This window comes from Gymnoscopelus microlampas (genome assembly GCF_963454915.1).
Source record: "Gymnoscopelus microlampas genome assembly, chromosome: 21".
Taxonomy (NCBI): Eukaryota; Metazoa; Chordata; class Actinopteri; order Myctophiformes; family Myctophidae; genus Gymnoscopelus; species Gymnoscopelus microlampas.
The window spans coordinates 11,537,067-11,556,737 of record NC_139958.1 but is presented as its reverse complement, the minus strand read 5'-3'; the positions used below and the strand labels follow the sequence as shown (position 1 = coordinate 11,556,737).

General features: G+C 42.3%; 1 protein-coding gene across 1 annotated transcript in view; it reads right to left on the bottom strand.

Annotated features, from left to right (window-relative positions):
• The window catches only part of fibcd1b (fibrinogen C domain containing 1b), a gene marked incomplete at both ends in the record, with an annotated part of 248,771 nt that overhangs the window by 160,723 nt on the left and 68,377 nt on the right, over nt 1-19,671 (bottom strand). The window contains one exon of the mRNA XM_084046141.1: nt 6,718-6,807. Coding sequence (XP_083902267.1) covers nt 6,718-6,807 — 90 coding nt within the window. The remainder of the gene's footprint in view (nt 1-6,717; nt 6,808-19,671) is intronic.

Genomic DNA, 19,671 nt, shown 5'->3' with positions numbered 1-19,671 from the left:
GGGGGGCGTAGCCCCCCGAAACTCTAGTATATATATATATATATACTGTATGGTAGCGGACCCCCATCTGTAAAGGTTTTGTGCCAGGGACCCCCACAAGAGAAGATTTATGTTAAAAAATAGAAACATTTACACACATTTTCACAGCGCGGCACAAAGTGACTCGCTGTGAGCTTGTATATCTGCTATTTTTGAATAGCCAACATACAAAATATGGATAACGGGGTTGAAATTACTATGATGCTGTATTATTACACATTTTGCTTTGAGAACCACTGCTGTATAGCTGCAGGGGCCTTAACTCTACAGGTAGACACACTGCTGTTAACCTCATGAAAGGTTAGCCTGTGAAGGAGACGACTGCATCATAATCTGCTTATAACAATAAGCTATCATTTGAATACTAACGGGTGTGTGTGTGCCCAGGAGTTGTGCTCTGAGCCGTTACATAAACCCGTTCCGCTATTGAACATATCCTTTAGTGTTCATGAAACAGAGCTGAGCTGAGTGATTTCACGGAAAATCCCCCAAAATAGCGGAAAATAATAGTTTTTTATTGTCCCACTCAGCTGGGCGGGGGGCGGGAGTGTTTTAGCAGAGTGGTAATCCGAAGGTCACCGGTTCGAGCCCTTTGGCTCACCCCGTCTATGTGCTGAAGTGTCCCTGAGATTACTTAAAGGGACACTTCAGAATCTGAATCACTTATATTGTAAGCAGTGATAGAAGTACAAATTATTTTTTTTACTTAAGTAAAAGTATTATTACCACAAGGTAGAAATAGCCTACTATGTTGTAAGTAAATTGTCCGGTATTCAAAATTTACTTGAGTAAAAGTACAACATATACTTAAATAATTTCCTTCCAATTGCGCATAAATGCGTTCTATTACATATACTGCCTAGAACGACTAAAACGACTTCTGTCCATAAGCCATGCCTGCCAAGAACGACTAAAACGACTTTTTTTAAAAATTAAAAAATTAAAAATATATTTATATTTTTTTTTATTTTTTTTTAGATTTATTTTTTTTTTTTTACCCAAAGACCAAGGAGATATGATTTTTCGAAGATATAGACTCCCATCCACTTCCTTGTTAACTTAAAACTTAAAAAATCTGTATCTCGGCTCCTGAGTACTTTTTTTTTTTCAATGAAAAATATGGCAGTGTTCAAACGCGGCCAGAAATAATTCTGGCAGTGAATGAGTTAACACATTAACCGCCAAGAGCGTAGTCCTACGGTCCATTAAATCCATTTGTTAAGCGCCGAGAGCGTAGCCCTACGGTCCGGGTGCTTTTTCCTTTTTTTCGAAAAAAAAAACTTTTTTCAATTTTCGACACGGACCATTTCAGTGTAACACCACCGGAAACGGAACTATTTGCGATCCGGTTTTGCCGATCCCGTCTGCCTTTTTCTCCATTTTCTCCCTTGTAGTTTTTTCTCCTCGGTCATCACTGTTTAACATAAACCGTTCTAACTACAACATGGATGCCCCGTTTGACACGTGGTTTTCACTGGTAGACACAGGGACATTTGCACGATGTTTACAAACAGTGCATCGCGCATTCTTAAGGATTTTAACAGGGTCTATGGCGACGTGAAAAAAACAAAAAACAACAATAAAACCTTGCCACTGGTGAGTACATTATGAGATTAACCTCTGGCGGTGGAAGTGTTAAAGAACCAAAAGTAAATGTACTCGTCAAGCAGAATGTCACATTTCACAAGTTTTTAAAATATATAGAAATCTTTTGAAAATAGCAGATCTACAAGCTCACATCGCGTCACGTTGAAAGTGAGCGACATCACCCACAGCTACAACACCAGATGGAGTGCTTACCATCTACCGCTAATGTAGCGCTGGGCAAAGTCTGGGCAAAAACTGTATTTTACCTGCTACTCTGCCACCAAAACGTGGAATGCCCTGGCATCATAAAAGATGTGAAACACTAGCCTCTTTCCAAAATGGCCTGAAAAAGCATAAGTCAGAAAATCACAAGTGGAGATAGATATTAAATCCCCTTAATATGAGGGGACAAACTGTCGCCGCGTTTATCCTTTATTTTCTTTTTTCTCCACTGTAAATATAGCTATGTGTATTCTTTGATGGCACGCATTAATGTGTTAATATTGTATGCTCTATTGATGAATTGAATACATAGGACCACAATGGACTTTTTTTTTGGTGTTAGCCTAAGTGTTACTGTACTTCCGTGCTGCTGTTTACATCTTTGGCTAATAAAGTATGCGATCAATCAATCAAATCAAGAACTGGGCTGAGAGGCGCTCCCGAGTGAGATGATGGGAGAGTGAACATGAACTGAATATATACATTATATTTTCAAAGCGAACATTAGTAACTCAAATCTTTGCTTCTGGAGGTCCCTGGAACAACATATTTTGAGATGGGGGTGTAAATCCTAAAAAAAAACAGTTTTTTGATGCTGCTATATCAGTGGTTCTCAAACTTTCTCATGTGAAGGACCCCCACAAAACGATTTGAGTCTGAGGAGCCCCCCCATCTGAAAGAATATGTCAGGGACCCCCATAAGAGAAGGTCATTACAGCTATAGCAGTGATTCTCAACCATTTTAACTTCCCCCAGTTTGATTATGCATTAGACCACTGACTGACCCCCATTTGATGGCATTTTTCATCTCTGGGATCCCAATCTACACTGTAAAATCCTCTGTGTTAAAGAACCTCTGGGAGGGTACAAATGCAAACAAATGGACCCATAATAAACGAAAAGAGAAAAACATAGGACAAGACAAAGAAGACTAGACTATAGGACAACAAGAACTCAGTGACAATGTCAGTAATTCACAACAAGAGGGAGTAGAAGACACGCACGCACGCACACACACACTCACACACACTCACACACACACCTAAACCTAAGATCATCTGACCAGCCATCTACTGGGTGAAGCAGTAAAAGTAAAGTAATGCTCCCTATGCCCCCCACCCCCCCTCCCCCCCAGGGGTCCAGTAAATGCTCCTTTTTCCCGACATCCACGGCTGGACGGGTATTAAAGATTTATTTGTTGGTTCTCCACTAATGGGTGTTGTAAAAATGTAATTGCCACGGTATCTCATCAACCAACCTTGTGTAGCACAGACTGTCTACACTGTTATGTTCTAAGCGATCAGATCGGATTTGTGTGTTTATTCAGACACGGATGACCCAGTTGCATTGGTAGCACTGTAATGACAAAAGGGCGTGAGTAATGTTTGATTTATACTCTGTGTCATACAGACAGTGTCGCTCGCCATAAATAGTGTTGTTGTCGGGCAGAAACGTCAAAAGTAGCAGATCTACAAGCTCGAAACGCGGCGCGAAGCGCCGCGTTTCGAGCTTGTAGATCTGCTACTTTTGATGCTTTTGAATTTGAATCCTGAAAAGTAACAGTGTTGGACATATGAGGTTTCCACTCGACAGAGACGATCCTATCCAGTAGCTCAAAAATGCTATTTTCGGCTAAGTGACACATCAATATACGACGCCAGGTTTGGGCAGCCATACATACAGTACAAAACAGTGCAGACAACAACAACAACAACAAAACAGCCAGCGATATGAAAGCGTGGAGAGGAGATGTGTCATCTGGCCCGTCATGCCATATCACTCTCTCTAGTCGCGCTGCACAACTATCAGCACCGAAGGAGGCTGATATATACACCATTGGTTCTCAAAGTGGGGACCCCCAGGGGTCCGTGGGGGGGGGTTCCAGGGGGTCCCCAGCTAAAGTAGTTAACATACCACTTCACTTCGTGTCGTGCTGCAAGCTTGTACATCTGTTATTTTAGAAAATACTTGAAGAATATCGAAAATGTTTGGAAAATGTTGAATAATTTAGAATTTTTTACCCCAAATCATCTCTTCGGGGGGCCCCTGGCACAACATATTTTCAGATGGGGGTCTGCGGCCAAATATATTTTGGGGGTCCGCGGCACGTAAAAGAACCACTGGGATACATTGTGCCAGGGACCCCCATGAGAACACATTTTTCTCAATTATTTAAAAACAACAAATGGAGACTTTTTTTCCAGACACATTGTGCAAATGCAGGGATTAACCTGTCGGGCAGAAACCTCCTATCTCCGCTGTGAGCTTGCACATCTGCCATTTTTTAATAGCCAACATATAAATGGATATACATGATAGTATGTTAACTATTTTAGTTGGGGCCCCCTGGAACCCCCGGATTGTGTCGCCATGAAAAGTTGTTCAAATGAGCGGTTGGTGAGATACGCGTGTGTGCACACCACTCAGAGCTGAGATACGTGTGTGTGCCCAGTCTGCCCACCACTCAGAGCAGGCCGGGTGGTGGCTTTCTGGAGAAAACCGCTCATGTGATTGAGTTCACACTCGACACCGCGGCTCCTCGGGTCCTCAGCAATAACACCTGCCACGTGTGAAGTCGATCGGATGAGCGGTTCACAAGATATGTCTGCCTCGTCCTGTTCTGGAGAACCGTTAATCCCATCAACCTGACACTCAACACTGCACTTCCTTTGGCTCGGGTCTCTCTCCCCCAGCGGTACGCCACCCGGCCAGCTCCGACAAGTGTGTGAAGTCAATCGGATGAGCGGCTTTTGGCAAGATACGTGTGTGATTTAATGAAAATGTATTATGTTATTGAGTTGATAAGAAAAGGTGTTGGAATAACATAAAATATAAATACCTTATAGATTAGAGCAGAGAGCCCCCCCCTCCACCCCAACATCAAACAGCTCCCAATAATAGGATTTTATTTAACCGCACATGAACCCTAGTATCCCTATTCTAGGGGCAAACATTCGTTGAAAATAGCCAATCTACAAGCTCCCAAACGCATTGCAAGCTTGTAGATCGGCTATTGTCTTGATGTATGGAAGATAGGTATAGAGTATAATTATAGAGCCCCCTGGTGGACCTCTGTCAATTAAGTATAGGGTTATATATATAGGGTTTAAGTGGTTTTTAATGCAATGCATTGCCAAGCAACATGAAGCTCTTCCTCAGGTTTCATGTCGGTGCATGTTCATGTGTACTGGTGTGTACAGCACAGTGGTTCTCAAAGTGGGGTCCGGGTAGGCGGGTACCCCCATGGGATCCTTGAGGATTTAACCACTTTAACCCTATTTTATACTTTGGCTATTTCGAAAAATAGCCAATCTAAAAACTCACAACGCAGCGCGATGCGACTCGTTGTGAGCTTGTAGATCGTCTATTTCCAAACCGACAGACCCCCCAAAAATGCTCAAATTCACATAATAGTGGAGTCAAATGCACATATCTTGAGAATCGACATGCACTGATGTCAAACGCAACATAAACCAAATGCACGTATGGAGATTTGATTTTCAACATGCACTGATGTCAGACACAACGGAAATAGAAATAGCACCTACAGAAAATATGAGATTTACAACATGCAATCGGACACAAACTGATGTCAGACACTACAGAAGAGGGGCCCCAGGGAGGCCCGCCAAACGCACATATATGGAGATGCACATACAGTATAGTGAACCTCTAGTTTTCGAAGAATCTTGAAAAAAATATATATATATATATTTGGAGGAAAAAAAATACAACAAAAATCTCTTATGGGGGTCCCATCAGGTAATAGGAGTCAGAGACAATATTCAGTACATGATATCATGGGGTGAAGTGGGATGAGATCATAGTTATACCAATCTGGGAACCCATTTGGTAAAAAGTGGTGCCTCTGGGGGCATCTTTTTTTGTGTATAGAAACCCCTTTCTTAAGTCTCACTTTCTTAAGTCTCACTTCCTCCCGGGCGCTTCTGTGTTTATTCCTACTAACAACAACACTACATGTTTAGGGCAGTGGTGCTGACAGAAGAATCTGTCTTGAGAGATTACAGTTATACCAGAGCTGCTACCAAGGACAAGCTGAACCACAACAAGACAGACTGTTTATACCAAAACAATAGCTATCAGGCCTAAATTCTCCCTCAGTCCCTGGCCACAAAACCTTTTTGGATGGGGATACACATGGCCAATAATACATATCAATCTAGGGTCCCTTGACATAAAACATGTTTTGAGAACAAATATCACCTGATTCCTGGGCTTCTGCAGGGCGCCGCCATTGCCTCTTACAGGGGTTTTACATTGAGTTTTTCTCTGTGTGCTGCTTCATTCAATATCTGTTCACTTCCTCCCTAGTAGGCTACAGCAGGTGTAATGCTGGTAATCGGTATGTTGCCAGATTTGGCAAAAAAAACAAGTGGCCATGCAGGTCTATGAAAACAAGCTCAAAAGAAGCAACTACGCTCAGTTTTACCACTTGACATCGGCTATTTGTATATTATTCAACAAGCTCACAATGTGTCACCTCACGACACGTTGTGAGCTTGTAGATCTGCTATTTTCAAAAATATTGGGAAACTTTGCCCCTGGCACCACATATTTTCAGATGGGGGTCTGCGACTCTGCGGACAACTACATGTTAATCTGGGGGTCCTTGACATGAAAAAATGTGGGAACCACTGGTTTAAAAAAACATTAGAAAGCAAGCCCAATTAAGCAACTACACTTTTAAAAAAGAGCCCCAAATTGCTTATTATAACCAGACATGGCAACACTAGTAAACAGGAAACTCATTGATATGGGGCTCCCCACCTCCCCTACCTAGCCAAGCCCACAGTGGGCGTGGCCAGGAATAAGTTGAATACAGTATGTTTACAGCGGCATGGCCCTTACCTTTTGGGGTGGGGTCTCATTAACAGTGTCTGTGTCAGACCAGCGGTGTTTGAGCTGGGAGGAGGAGCTGGGCCCACACTCACAGAACGTCTGCAAGGCATGGAACAGACAGACAGACCAGTGTTGGTTTGGTGTGTGTGTTTGTTCTGCTCACACAAGTGCAATGAAGCATGTCTAACAGCGCATTACTTACACCAGTGGTTCTCAAACTGTTTTAATTTCAAAGACCGCCCATAACTCTGAGGGTGTATACAAATGGAACCAAATGGACCCTTACGGGTCCATTTGGTTCCATTTGTATACACCCTACAGAGGCCTGTAATGCTGCATTCACACTGCCAGATACAAAACATACAAAGACACAACGCTTCGTCGCTACACAGCTTATTTTTAGCTTTGTATCTGTCGAGCCCTTTACCTTTAGGTACTACTGCAAGGGGCAACTGGGTTGACTTTAGGATGACACGTGCAATTAATTCAATGTCCAGAGAGTGCTTGTATCTTTGGATATGTCAATCCAATTATTAACTAAAAATAAAGATGACAAACTCATTAAACAAAGACCTGAAAACAAAACACAGACCTGGTGGTGGTGTATGAACAAGGTCAAAAACTGTTTGGCCTGCTGCCCCATTGCACACCTGCCCACAATCACCCACTGCCAGGGAATAATGGTTACCATGGCAACCGCCCACTGACGGTGATTGACATGACATCATCGTTATTAGCAAGGTCTCACAGCATTCATTTAAATGAAACAAAACAAAATACACAGAAGCAATTTGGCTCCAACAGTATCTTTGCATCTTACGTTGAAATCAGCAAAACAAAATCGTAGCTTTTGTAGCAGCTATGTACAAAGGTCAGATGCATCTTTGTATCTGCATGTCGCTGGCTTCCATTGAAAATGAAAGGTAGCCTAAGGTATCTTTGTAGCTGCCAGTGTACCTTTTTTTTTAGCCTATAAGCCTAAAGTTGAAAATAGCCGATCCACAAGCTCACAACGGGTCACACTGGAATGCGTTGGGAGCTTGTAGATCTGCTATTTTCGGTGCACAACTAAGTACAGTAGTAAAGTAGGCCTAACTCTAGCCCTATACCCTAGAAAACACCAACCTACCGGTTTTTCCTCCACAAATCTTTTTTTTTGCATAAAATACAACAATTTATCTCGTGAGGACAAAGAAAACAGTCCTCACAATGTCTATTTCCCAAATTTGGCCTTCAGCAAGTATACTAATGCAAGCGCGCGCGCACGCACACGCACGCACGCACGCACGCACGCACGCACGCACGCACACACACACACACACACACACACACACACACACACACACACACACACACACACACACACACACACACACACACACACACACACACACACACACACACACACACACACACACACACAGGGGCCCGAATCGTTTGTGCGTGAGAAATGAGTACACAAATGAATATTGTTCCCACTCATACACCTATAAAGTGTTATGCGCTTGCATGCACATAATAACCAAACAAACAACAAACAAACAAACACAGGATGTTGTGTTGTGTGTGTGTGACTTGAAGTAAATGAAGGGCATATCGGTCCCCAGCTCTCAAATTGGACATCAAATCATTGTTTTGTCTAAGAGCCAATGAGATAAACGGAACTGGCAACTGATGAACATAATGCTACAGCAGCAGACACCTACACACACACACACACACAGGAGTTAATGGCATTCTGACAAGACGAATACAAACAGACATTTGTACATCTCTGTGGTACAAAGGGGATTCATCTAGCCCGTGGCAGGCTCAATGATTCTTCCCAGTAATGGCTTTGACTGCACTGGAACCTTGAGGTTCTTTTGTTGCATATTAAATATACTTGGAAGAGATGTTCTAGTAGTGTGTATTGTAGCCATGTGTCGTTTGCGACACGTTGTGCACTTGTAGATCAGCTATTTTTTTCACTTTTAGAACAATTTGTTTACATCTTCATTGATTCTCATACTTCTGTACTTTCACTCAAGTCACATTTTGAATACAGGCCTTTTACTTATAACACAGTACCTTTATATTGTGGTATTGGAACTTCACTCAAAGAATGACTTATTTTCTATCAATTACACACCCCATGAAGCCTTGGATTCAAGGAGATTGTTTTGTTTTTGTCGCATTTCTATGCCAATAATTCAATGATACCCGGTGTCGGCTGCGGTATAGGAGACCGAATTGGGTCTCTGGTATTGGGTCTCCTACTGCAGTCATTGAAATACTGGATTAGGAATGCAAAAAAAAAAAAATCTCCATGAATTCAAGGCTTCATGTTTTGTTTTTTTGTGTGTGAAGTACACACCAAGTAAAAACTAATTGGAGTATTTCTTCCACACAGTGTTGATGTTGACAGCAACATTTGATTTAGTTTTAGTCATAGTCATATTTCAGTCACCTGAAATGTTTTAGTTTTGGTCTAGTTTTAGTCGACTAAATATCATAAGATTATAGTCGACAAAATTACAGTTCATTTAGTCGACTAAAATGTATTTTGGCGTAATGCCTGATTTTACACTTGGTTGCATGCTGACAATAGCAGATCTACAAGCTCACAGCGCGTCGCAGCACGCCACATTGTGAGCTTGTAGATCTGCAATTTCAAAGCGCAACACCCGAGCGCAACCAAACATAAAATGACTTGTCTTTTAGTTCTACTCGATCTCTTCTCCACTAGTCCTAACATTTTAGTCTAGTTTTTATTTGTTGACGAAATTGTAAATATATTTATATTTTAGTCATCATAGCTGAGTTTTTATTTCGTTTTCGTCAGTGGAAAAAAGGTAGTCGACAAACATTTTTACAGTTTTAGCACAAAATCAACACTGCTTCCACAAGTGAACAATGGTGAACACATGCAGGCACTAATTGGAGGTACATTGCAGAACTTTGGCAGATGCCGGTTAAGCATAAAACTGTTGAGGTACTTAGAGTACTTAGAGTCAACTGCTTATATATTCACTGCTTTCCATTTTACCTTCACACAATCATGCATGTGAATGTGGGTGTTTGTATACAATATGTTCTAGTGTGTGCGTGCGCGTGCGTGCGCGTGCGTGCGTGCGCATGCGTGTGTTCTTCAGCAGAGATAAAAGCAAGGTAATTATGAAGGGGCCTTTCCAGCGGCTCCAGGAGAGTACATATCGTCCCTGACCCTAAGCACCCCCGCTCCCACTATGGAATTGCTCAATTAGCCCAGGACAATATGATGCCCACGCAAAAAAGCACAGGTACACATGCACGTGTCAGAAAGCACGTGCACACACTCACTCACACACACACGTTTCTATGACTGTACCCGTGAGGACATCAGCATTGTAGGATGGCAATTTTATGAATGCAGTTTGTATTTCATTTTGTTGCCCTTCTTTTTACACCCTAACCACAAAGACAAAAACTGCAGATCTATAAGCCCGTTGTGAGGTTGTAAATCGGCTATTTTCAGTGCATGGCGCTGTGCAAATCAGCTACAACTTCAGCATCATTCTCCCCATGTACCCCTCATCTCTCCTTTTCACATGTCGAAACTATCTTAACCTCGGCTCTCTTGCTTTATCCCCAAACCTTTCTAATCTCTTACCTCCCCCCTGAGCTCCACACAGGTATTCATCTTCCATTTTCTCTGTCTGTCTACACACCTAACATAAGCCGTGCTACGCATACACTGAGTAGTTGGGCGGTGCCCGAGTTTGAACCCATGACCTTGTGGTGTGAAGGCGAAAGCCTTGAACTTGTGGTGTGAAGGCGAGAGCTCTGCCAGCTTAGCTACTCGGACACCTTTGAAGTACCGTGGCGCCATAAGGAACGTACCAGTTAACTTATGTAGTCTCTCACTGAGTAGTTGGGCGGTGCCCGAGTTTGAACCCATGACCTTGTGGTGTGAAGGTGAGAGGGGGTAGGTATAATCCTTGTCTTTTCACACGTCTTTACATTACATTACAGTCATTTAGCAGACGCTTTTCTCCAAAGCGACTTACAATAAGTCTTTCACACGTCTTTGTCTGTTTCTCCACACTAATTAACGCACGTGTGTACCTGTGCTTCCTAAATGCACAACCAGTGGGTGTCTATCAAATGCCCAGTGGTGTAAATGACCAAAATAACATGCCAACACCAAAACATTAAATATTAGCTCCTACACTAGCCTTTAAATGTCTAATCCTAGATAGATCGACTTTATTAATCCAGAAGGAAATAGATTGTCAGTAAAAAATAAGCATGATGAATATATAATATAACATTACATATATACATATTAATATAACACTAACTCATTGAGTGACCAAATTATTAATATCTATTTCTGGCCATTACGATTTTAATTTTTTTATTTTTTCAAAGTTAAAAAAAAAGTGCTTAGGAAGCGAGATACAGCCTTTTTCAGTTATAAGTTAAACAAGGAGTGGATGGAGCAAATCTTCAGATGATGATATCTTGGGTTCAGAAAAATCTTGTGTTTTTTTTTTCTTTCTATTTTTGTATTTCTTTTATGTTCTATTTTTTTCAAAAACATGTGAAACACGTTAATGGCACGTTGCACCATAGTGCTAGAACACGTGAAACACGTTAATGGCACTCAATGAGTTAATATAACACACATTACATTATCAGCAAATATATATATTTTTTCACACATCTGGTTCTGTTTTCTGTGTCTTCCTCTATGACTCCTGCATGTCCTCTCTCACTGCATCGTCAAACGTCCTCTTTGGCCATCCTCTTCTCCTCTTACCTGATAGCTACAACTTCAGCATCCTTCTCCCTATGTAACCCCTCATCTCTCCTTTTCACACGTCAAAACTATCTTAACCTCGCCTCTCTTGCTTTATCCCCAAAAACCTTCTAACCTGGGCTGATCCTCTAATGTAGTCGTTTCTGATGTCCTTCCTTTTCCACTCCTAACGAGATTCATAGCATCAATTCTGCCACCTCCAGCTGCGCCGCCCGTCTTTTCATCAGAGCCACCGTTTCCAAGCTGTACAGCATGGCTGGTCTCACTACCATCTTATATACATCTTCCCTCTCACTGGTACCCTTCCGTCACAAATAACTCCTGACGCTTTCCTCCCTCCGTGCGCTCAAAGTATTCCTTCCATCTTCTCAACCAGAGTTGATTTTGTCAGCAAATTTTGATTAAGTTTTAGTCATAGTCTTTTGAATAAAATTCCATTTAGTTTTAGTCATATTTTAGTCATCTGAAATGTTTTAGTTTTTGTCTAGTTTTAGTAGACTAAATATCATAAAATTATAGTCGACTAAATCTACAGTTGATTTAGTCGACTAAAATGTATTTTGGCGGTGCCTTGACGGCGTCGTAATGGCTGATTTTACACTTGGTTGCATGCTGAAAATAGCCGATCTACAAGCTCACAACGCGTCGCGCTGCGACGCGTTGTGAGCTTGTAGATCGGCTATTTTCAGCATGCAACACCCGAGTGCAACCAAATATAAAATGACTTCCCTCACTAACATTTTAGTCTAGTTTTTATTTGTTGACGAAATTGTCAATATATTTAGTCTTAGTTTTAATCATCAAAGCTTAGTTTTATTTAGTTTTTATTTAGTTTTCGTCAGTGAAAAAAGGTAGTCGACGAGCATTTTTCGTCATAGTTTTAGTCGACGAAATCAACACTGTTCTCAACACACTGTCTCCGCTTGTTAGAACATTTCCATCTCTATCTTTTATCACCTTCACTTGTGTTGCACATCTTTCCCATCCCGTTACCTCTGTCTAGCCAATTGGTGCAGTTCATTTTCTCCCTTTTTGAGTGTCCAACCTCTCAACCTATTTACCTAGCCCTAGCCACTCTTCTCTTCGCCTTACCCATCATCTCCTTTTACTCCTGCCTACTTTCTTCATCTTTCTGGCTGCCTTTCTTACCTCCTTCCTGAGCCCCACACAGGATTGTTGATTATTCATCTTCCACCATTTGATATGTTTCTCTGTCTACACACCTAACACAAGCTCATGCTACGCATACGCTGAGTAGTTGGGCTGTGCCCGAGTTTGGACCCATGACCTTGTGGTGTGAAAGCGAGAGCTCTACCAGCTGAGCTACTCGGACACATACTGTATGCTCATGGTCATGCTCATGGTCATCACTCTGACCTTCTCTTCAACTCGACCTCCTTTTACACCCTAACCACAAAGACAAAAATAGCAGATCTATAAGACCGTTGTGAGCGTGTTCGGCTATTTTCGGTGCATGACGCTGTGCAAATCAGGCATAACTCTAACCCTAACCCCTAAACATAACTGTAACACAATGTTGATACAATTCCAATGTCCATGTGTTCCTCACCATTACACAGGAAAGGCAGTGTCCTACACTGATACAAACAACGTCAAATCCATATTCCATAAGGAACGTACCAGTAAACTTATGTAGTCTCTCTCTTGGTTTCTTGTCGGACAGTTCCTTGTCTTTTCACACGTCTTTCACACGTCTTTGTCTGTTTCTCCACACTAATTAACACTGCCAAAGAGTTAATAATTAACTAACAAAGATGCATATATGCGTCCTATTAAATGCATCACTTGCGAGCCAAGAACGCATAAATGTTCTATTGTTCTGTTCTATTATGAAATTATTCTTATTTTGAAAATTCCACAAGGGGCAGCCAAAAAGTGTTGCCCCTTGTGGAATTTTCAAAAAAATGTCTTACCTCCTTCCTGATGTCCACACAGGTATTCATCTTCCACCATTTGATATGTTTCTCTGTCTACACACCTAACATAAGCCGTGCTACAGTACGCATACACTGAGTAGTTGGGCGGTGCCCGAGTTTGAACCCATGCCCTTGTGGTGTGAAGGCTAGAGCCTTGACCAGCTGGTCAAGAATCAACAATCAGCTGAGCTGGTCGGTCAAGGACACATACAGTATGCTCATGGTCCTTCTCTGACCTTCTCTTCCAACTCAACCTGTTGATATACTCTTCCTTTAGAATTACACCTACCCCATTTCTCCTCTCGTCCACCCCATGGTAGAACAGTTTAAAACCCCTCCAAAACTCATGGTCTAACTAATAGTCTATTTTAGAAGGGAGACCTGGCCTACAACAAGGTAGCTACAGTATAGTGGTGAAATGTTTCCTAAAATGTGCAAGAAATATAGATATACATTTAAAAAAACAACAACACATTTAAAAAAAAAAAGCACAACTATAACTACAATATAATTAGCTGACCTCCCCCATCCTTTCCCTCCCAGTGATGATTCATTGCAGAGTCGTATGGCCCTTAGGATGAAGGAGTCCTTGATTGTATCTGTGCTACACTTCTCTGAATGAAACCTATCAATGAATGTGCTTCTCTGTGTGGACAAGGGCATGTGCAGGGGGTGGCTGGCATCATAGAGTATGGATATTGTTAGGGATGGGGGGGAGCTATTCTGCCCTGCCAAGGCAGAGTGCAGTAACTACGATAACAAAAATCGCTGAAAAATTATAAGTATAAATTATAAGTGATATTATACTAATTGTACATCTGTTCTTGAGGTAATTGTTTATCCCCCAACATCATAAAGGCTAATTTGACCTTTGGGATACCCAAATAAGTTTGTGTGTCCAAAAACGTAGTTACTGCTCTTTGGCTTGGCAGGGCAGTATTGATCTGAACCGAATGGAGAGCTGAATTGAATATCAACTAGAAAATGTGCTCCTCGGAGCACAGGTCTCCGCCAGTACTGTTCCTGATTAATCCTGTCTTACCTCACTTCAAAGGATATAAATGATCTTTTGAAGTGACATACCTATTTATATCTCTATTTCATCATGCGTCTCGCTAGCCAATCAAAGCACACCCTTTCAACATATTGTCACGTGTCACGTGAAGCTTGACCAATGTTAGCTTGGTGGACACACGGAAGGACGAGAACGAAAACATAGTCTCCTGGCGGAGACAACGATAGAAAAACATGCGTCTGTCTGTCTATCTGTCTCTCCACAGTGCTTTATCTCCTGTAACTAGTGAAAGTTACAGGAGTTGTATGGTGGGTGTGATAGGATATGTGAGCTTACCATAATCACAGTAATCCTTAAGCATATCCCATCATCCTTCCTCTTTCTCTCAGATCAGTCACCTCTCTTGGCCGCTTAAGTACTTCCTTGTATTCACATCTCGAAACATACCTGTGCATGCTTTTAACACTGCTTGTACATACGTTTATTTCTGACTTTGATATAGGTGTATTCTTTGTTTAAGCCATTAACACATTGACTGCCATCGGCTAATCTCAGAACGTCCATCGTAGTGCCACGCTATTTCTTACCTTTTTTGTTTTTTTGATTCCGTCATAGGCCCCGCTAAATCCGTTTAAAATCCGCGTTCATTTGGTTCGACACAAACACGGGACCCGACCGAACAAAACGCTGAAAACCGTGCGGCGATCCGACACTGCATTCTGGAGAACGAGAGGAAAACGCTAAAATGGTGGATGTGGTGAGAAAAACAACAAGCCAGAGATAATGGCGTCCAAAGTTGACCGCTAGACAGGAAACGGAGGCGGGAGAAAAACCGGAAACAGTATTATTTCGTTTCCGGTCCGAAGTGCAAAAGAAATCCGGAATCTGCACCTGCACGATTTAACATGGGAAAACACCCGCCCCGTAGGACTACGGGAACGGCAGTTAACGGTTGGATTTAACGGCCCGTAGGACTACGGGCCTGGCAGTGGATGTGTTAAGACCTGAGGCGATTCTTAAAAAAAATCAAAATCCTATTTTTGAATAGCCAAAGAAATCTAAAGCGACACAGATGCGTTCCAGGTATTAATGGGTTAAAGTGAGTTGGTGAATGGGGGTGTGGGTGGGAGAGGGTGAGCACGCTAACTGTATCTGTACATGTGTGTATTGTGTATTGTGTATTGTGTACTTGTACTGTATGTAATGTTTTAGGTATGTGCATATGACCCCCTCTAAAATTAGATCATCTCAAAGGGCTATCCTCTCAATAAATTCTGACCAATATTCTGATCATAGTCAAGGTCTTTTGGAGAGAAATGAGACAGACTTCAGTCACTTTCAGTTTAGAGCACTGCAGAGGGCAGGTGTGTGTGTGTGTGTGTGTGTGTGTGTGTGTGTGTGTGTGTGTGTGTGTGTGTGTGTGTGTGTGTGTGTGTGTGTCTGTGTCCAGCTGATGCTCGTTAATGTTATTAATATGCATCAAGGCAATTATGCTTCTGGACTGTCAAATAGGCCAACATCTCAGTGGGACTCATTCAAATGACCACCAGTGAGTCCCGGGACTCACATCATTGAAAACAACATCACTATCATGTTAGTTTTATTCAATATTTATTAGATATCATATTGATATTATAGCTATTTTATTTTATTAGATTATGTGATGTTGTTACCTGACAATTAGTTGACGTTTGGTGAAAAAGCCTGCATTGGAATAGGTTGATATCGGAATCGGAAATTAAGAGTTAAGACAATATCGCAATATAGTATATTGAACATCCCTAGATATTATCTTAAAGTCAGAGTTCTCTTCTCTGCCATTGCCAGCACAGAGTCAAACTCAATCCCTATCACTTTGCCAGCCCGTCTAATCCTAATCCTAATCCTAACCTGAATCTTGTTTTCCTAATTGTAAACCTAACCCCCCCAAATCCTTTTTTGTTTACCCATTAACTCATTCAGTGCCTGACTTATTTCTGGCAGTTTGGCTCTGAATGCCAGAGCCAAAAATACATTGTAAAAAAAAAGTGCTTAGGGAGCGAGATACAGCCTTTTTCAGTAAGATGTTAAACAAGAAGTGAATGGAGCAGCAAATCTTCAAATCATGATATCTTGGGTTCTGAACTTTTTTTGTCTTCAAAAAAATAAATAAATAAATAAAAAACGTGACGTCGGCGACGTCAATGGCACTGAATGAGTTAAAATCGGGAAACCATCTGTGTCATTTAAGATTGTATACGTTGGCTAATCAAAGATAGCAGATGTACAGTAAAAGCTTGCAACTGTAATCTTTTAGCATTTTTGAAAAATCTTGAAAGCGGTTTGAATAATTTTTAATAAAACAAATCTTCTCTTCTGGGGGGGGGGGGTCCCTTAGCCTGGCTCCAGCCCTTGAATCACTAGCTATGCCCATAAAAATATATATATATTCTGGTGATAATAATGGAGTGAAACAAAATGAAAAATTTTGTCAGGCTAGGGGTCCCTGGCAAAAAACATTTTCAGATGGGGGAGTCCGCTAGCCTGGGATCCAGCCTGCTTCGCTACGTTCGGCGGACTTTTTTTTCTCTCTTCGCGTTTCAGTCTGGAAAGCCTCCTATTGACTCGTTTTGCAGAACTACACTGGAACTACATATGTTACGTTAGGCAACGTCGTTGCTGATTGGATGTTGTTCAAACGAATGACAAATCACAACGATCAAATCGTTTCTTTTGTCCCGCCCGCACCACAGACCAATCAGAAGCCACGGCACGATTCCAGCCGTATGCCATGTCCCGCATCCCTTGGAGATAGGAGGCTTTCCAGACTGAAAAGCGAAGAGAGAAAAAAAAGTCCGCCGAACGTAGCGAAGCAGGCTGGATCCCAGGCTAGGAGTCCGCTGCCAAATACATACAATTTGGGAGTAGAATCATCCAGGTCTCAGTGGGTTAAACCGTAAACAAAAACATCCATTTCTCTTGTGAGGACCAGGAAAATAGTCTATTTTCACAAATTCTACCAAACTCGTGGGGACATTTGGCCCTCATAAGTATACAGTAGTAATGGAAGTACACATATAGGCTCACCCACGCAAACACCTAGTGTAGAGAAAAGGGCTCCGGCTGAATTGATGTGTCAGAAAGCATTGGGAGAAGTGGAGCTGGCATTCAGCTGGCATTGAGCTTTCAACAGAAAAGTGTTTGAATAGTTGCTTGTTGTGCAACGTATTTGTGCCAATGCCAACAGCGTCAACACATAACGTGTGTGTGTGTGTGTGTGTGTGTGTGTGTGTGTGTGTGTGTGTGTGTGTGTGTGTGTGTGTGTGTGTGTGTGTGTGTGTGTGTGTGTGTGTGTGTGTGTGTGTGTGTGTGTGTCTTTCAAAGATGAGCACACACAGAAGTAGCAGTTTTCAGTGCAGTTTGAAATAATGTGTGCATATACTCGTCGAGCAGAAACCTTGTATCTCCATATTTTTTTTCCCGTAGATGCATGCCCTAGTTCAGTGGTTCTAAACCAGTGGTCCGGGGACCACCAGTTGTCCTTGAGGGGGGGTTTCCAGGTGGTCCCCAGCTGAATGATGGAGAGTTGGAGGACCCTTATAGATCTTAAACTCTTGAGAGCGTAAAATGAAACCAAATGGACCCCTATGGGTCCATTTGGTTTCATTTAACGCTCTCAAAGAGTTAAATTAGTGTTAAACATCTTCATTACTTAATTAAAGAATTGTGATCAACGTTTGCCTGTTATTATCTCTCTTATGGTACCAACATCAATACAGCACGGAATTGTGGACGAAATATTATCCAACTATAAAAAAATATTCTACGTTTTGGGTCTGAGAGCCTAAATGTCATCAAACGTTGGTTCCGTGGCTCAAATGCTGAATAAATAATGGACTTTGATATGAAAAAGGTTGAAAACCAATACCCTGGTTCATCATGCAAGAGTGCCAAACAAGGCATAAGTAGTGTAAATAGCAGATCTGCAAGATCACAACCCGTCGCGACACGTTGAGAGCTTGTAGATTATAATAATAAAAAAGCAACGGACATATAAGGTTTCCACCCGACAGCAAAAATGTGCACATTCGCTGAATATGTGTGTATGCCACACGCACACGCACACACACGCACGCACACACACACACACACACACACACACACACACACACACACACACACACACACACACACACACACACACACACACACACACACACACACACACACACACACACACACACACACACACACACACACACACACACACACTCATTGTTATGATATCTGACCAAAAACTTCACCCTTTCGCTCCAGGCATCCTCTTCCAACGTGTCTCAGATAGGCAGGGAAGAAAAAAAGAAGAAAGTCAAGCAGGAAGGTAAAGGAAGAGGAAGAAAACGAAGATGGAGGGAGATTTGAGAGAGAGAGATTTAAGAGAGAAAGAGAGAGAGAGAGAGAGAGAGAGAGAGAGAGAGAGAGAGAGAGAGAGAGAGAGAGAGACGTATTGAATCCTAATAAGCGGCCCCGGGGCCGTCGATAGAAATAAATCCATGTCTGTTCTTCTGCCTAAAGCATTGCAGCTGTCTGTGCCTGGTAGTACACAGAGAGGCTATACAGAGAGGCTGTGCCGCCGCTGTATAACGCACAAACACACAGAACACCACACACACACACACACACACACACACACACACACACACACACACACACACACACACACACACACACACACACACACACACACACACACACACACACACACACACACACACACACAGTGATGTGCGTGGGGGCCAAACTGACAAGGAGACTACACATGAAAAGCCACACTGGCAAATAGGTTCACACACACATGAAGAAGCCGTCGGCGAGAAGAGAGGCTAAAAAATGTTATTGCGCCGCCGCAGGAATACACAGGTGTGGCTGGCCACGACCCCAGCCTACACACGCACGCACGCACGCACGCACGCACGCACGCACGCACGCACGCACGCACGCACGCACGCACGCACGCACGCACGCACGCACGCACGCACGCACACACACACACACACACACACACACACACACACACACACACACACACACACACACACACACACACACACACACACACACACACACACACACACACACACACACACACACACTATACCTGTATTACTATACCTGCAATGACAGCAATTTTCCAATGCCATTTTTTAACTTTTAAGACCTGATCGAGGCCGATTCTAAAAATGTTTTCA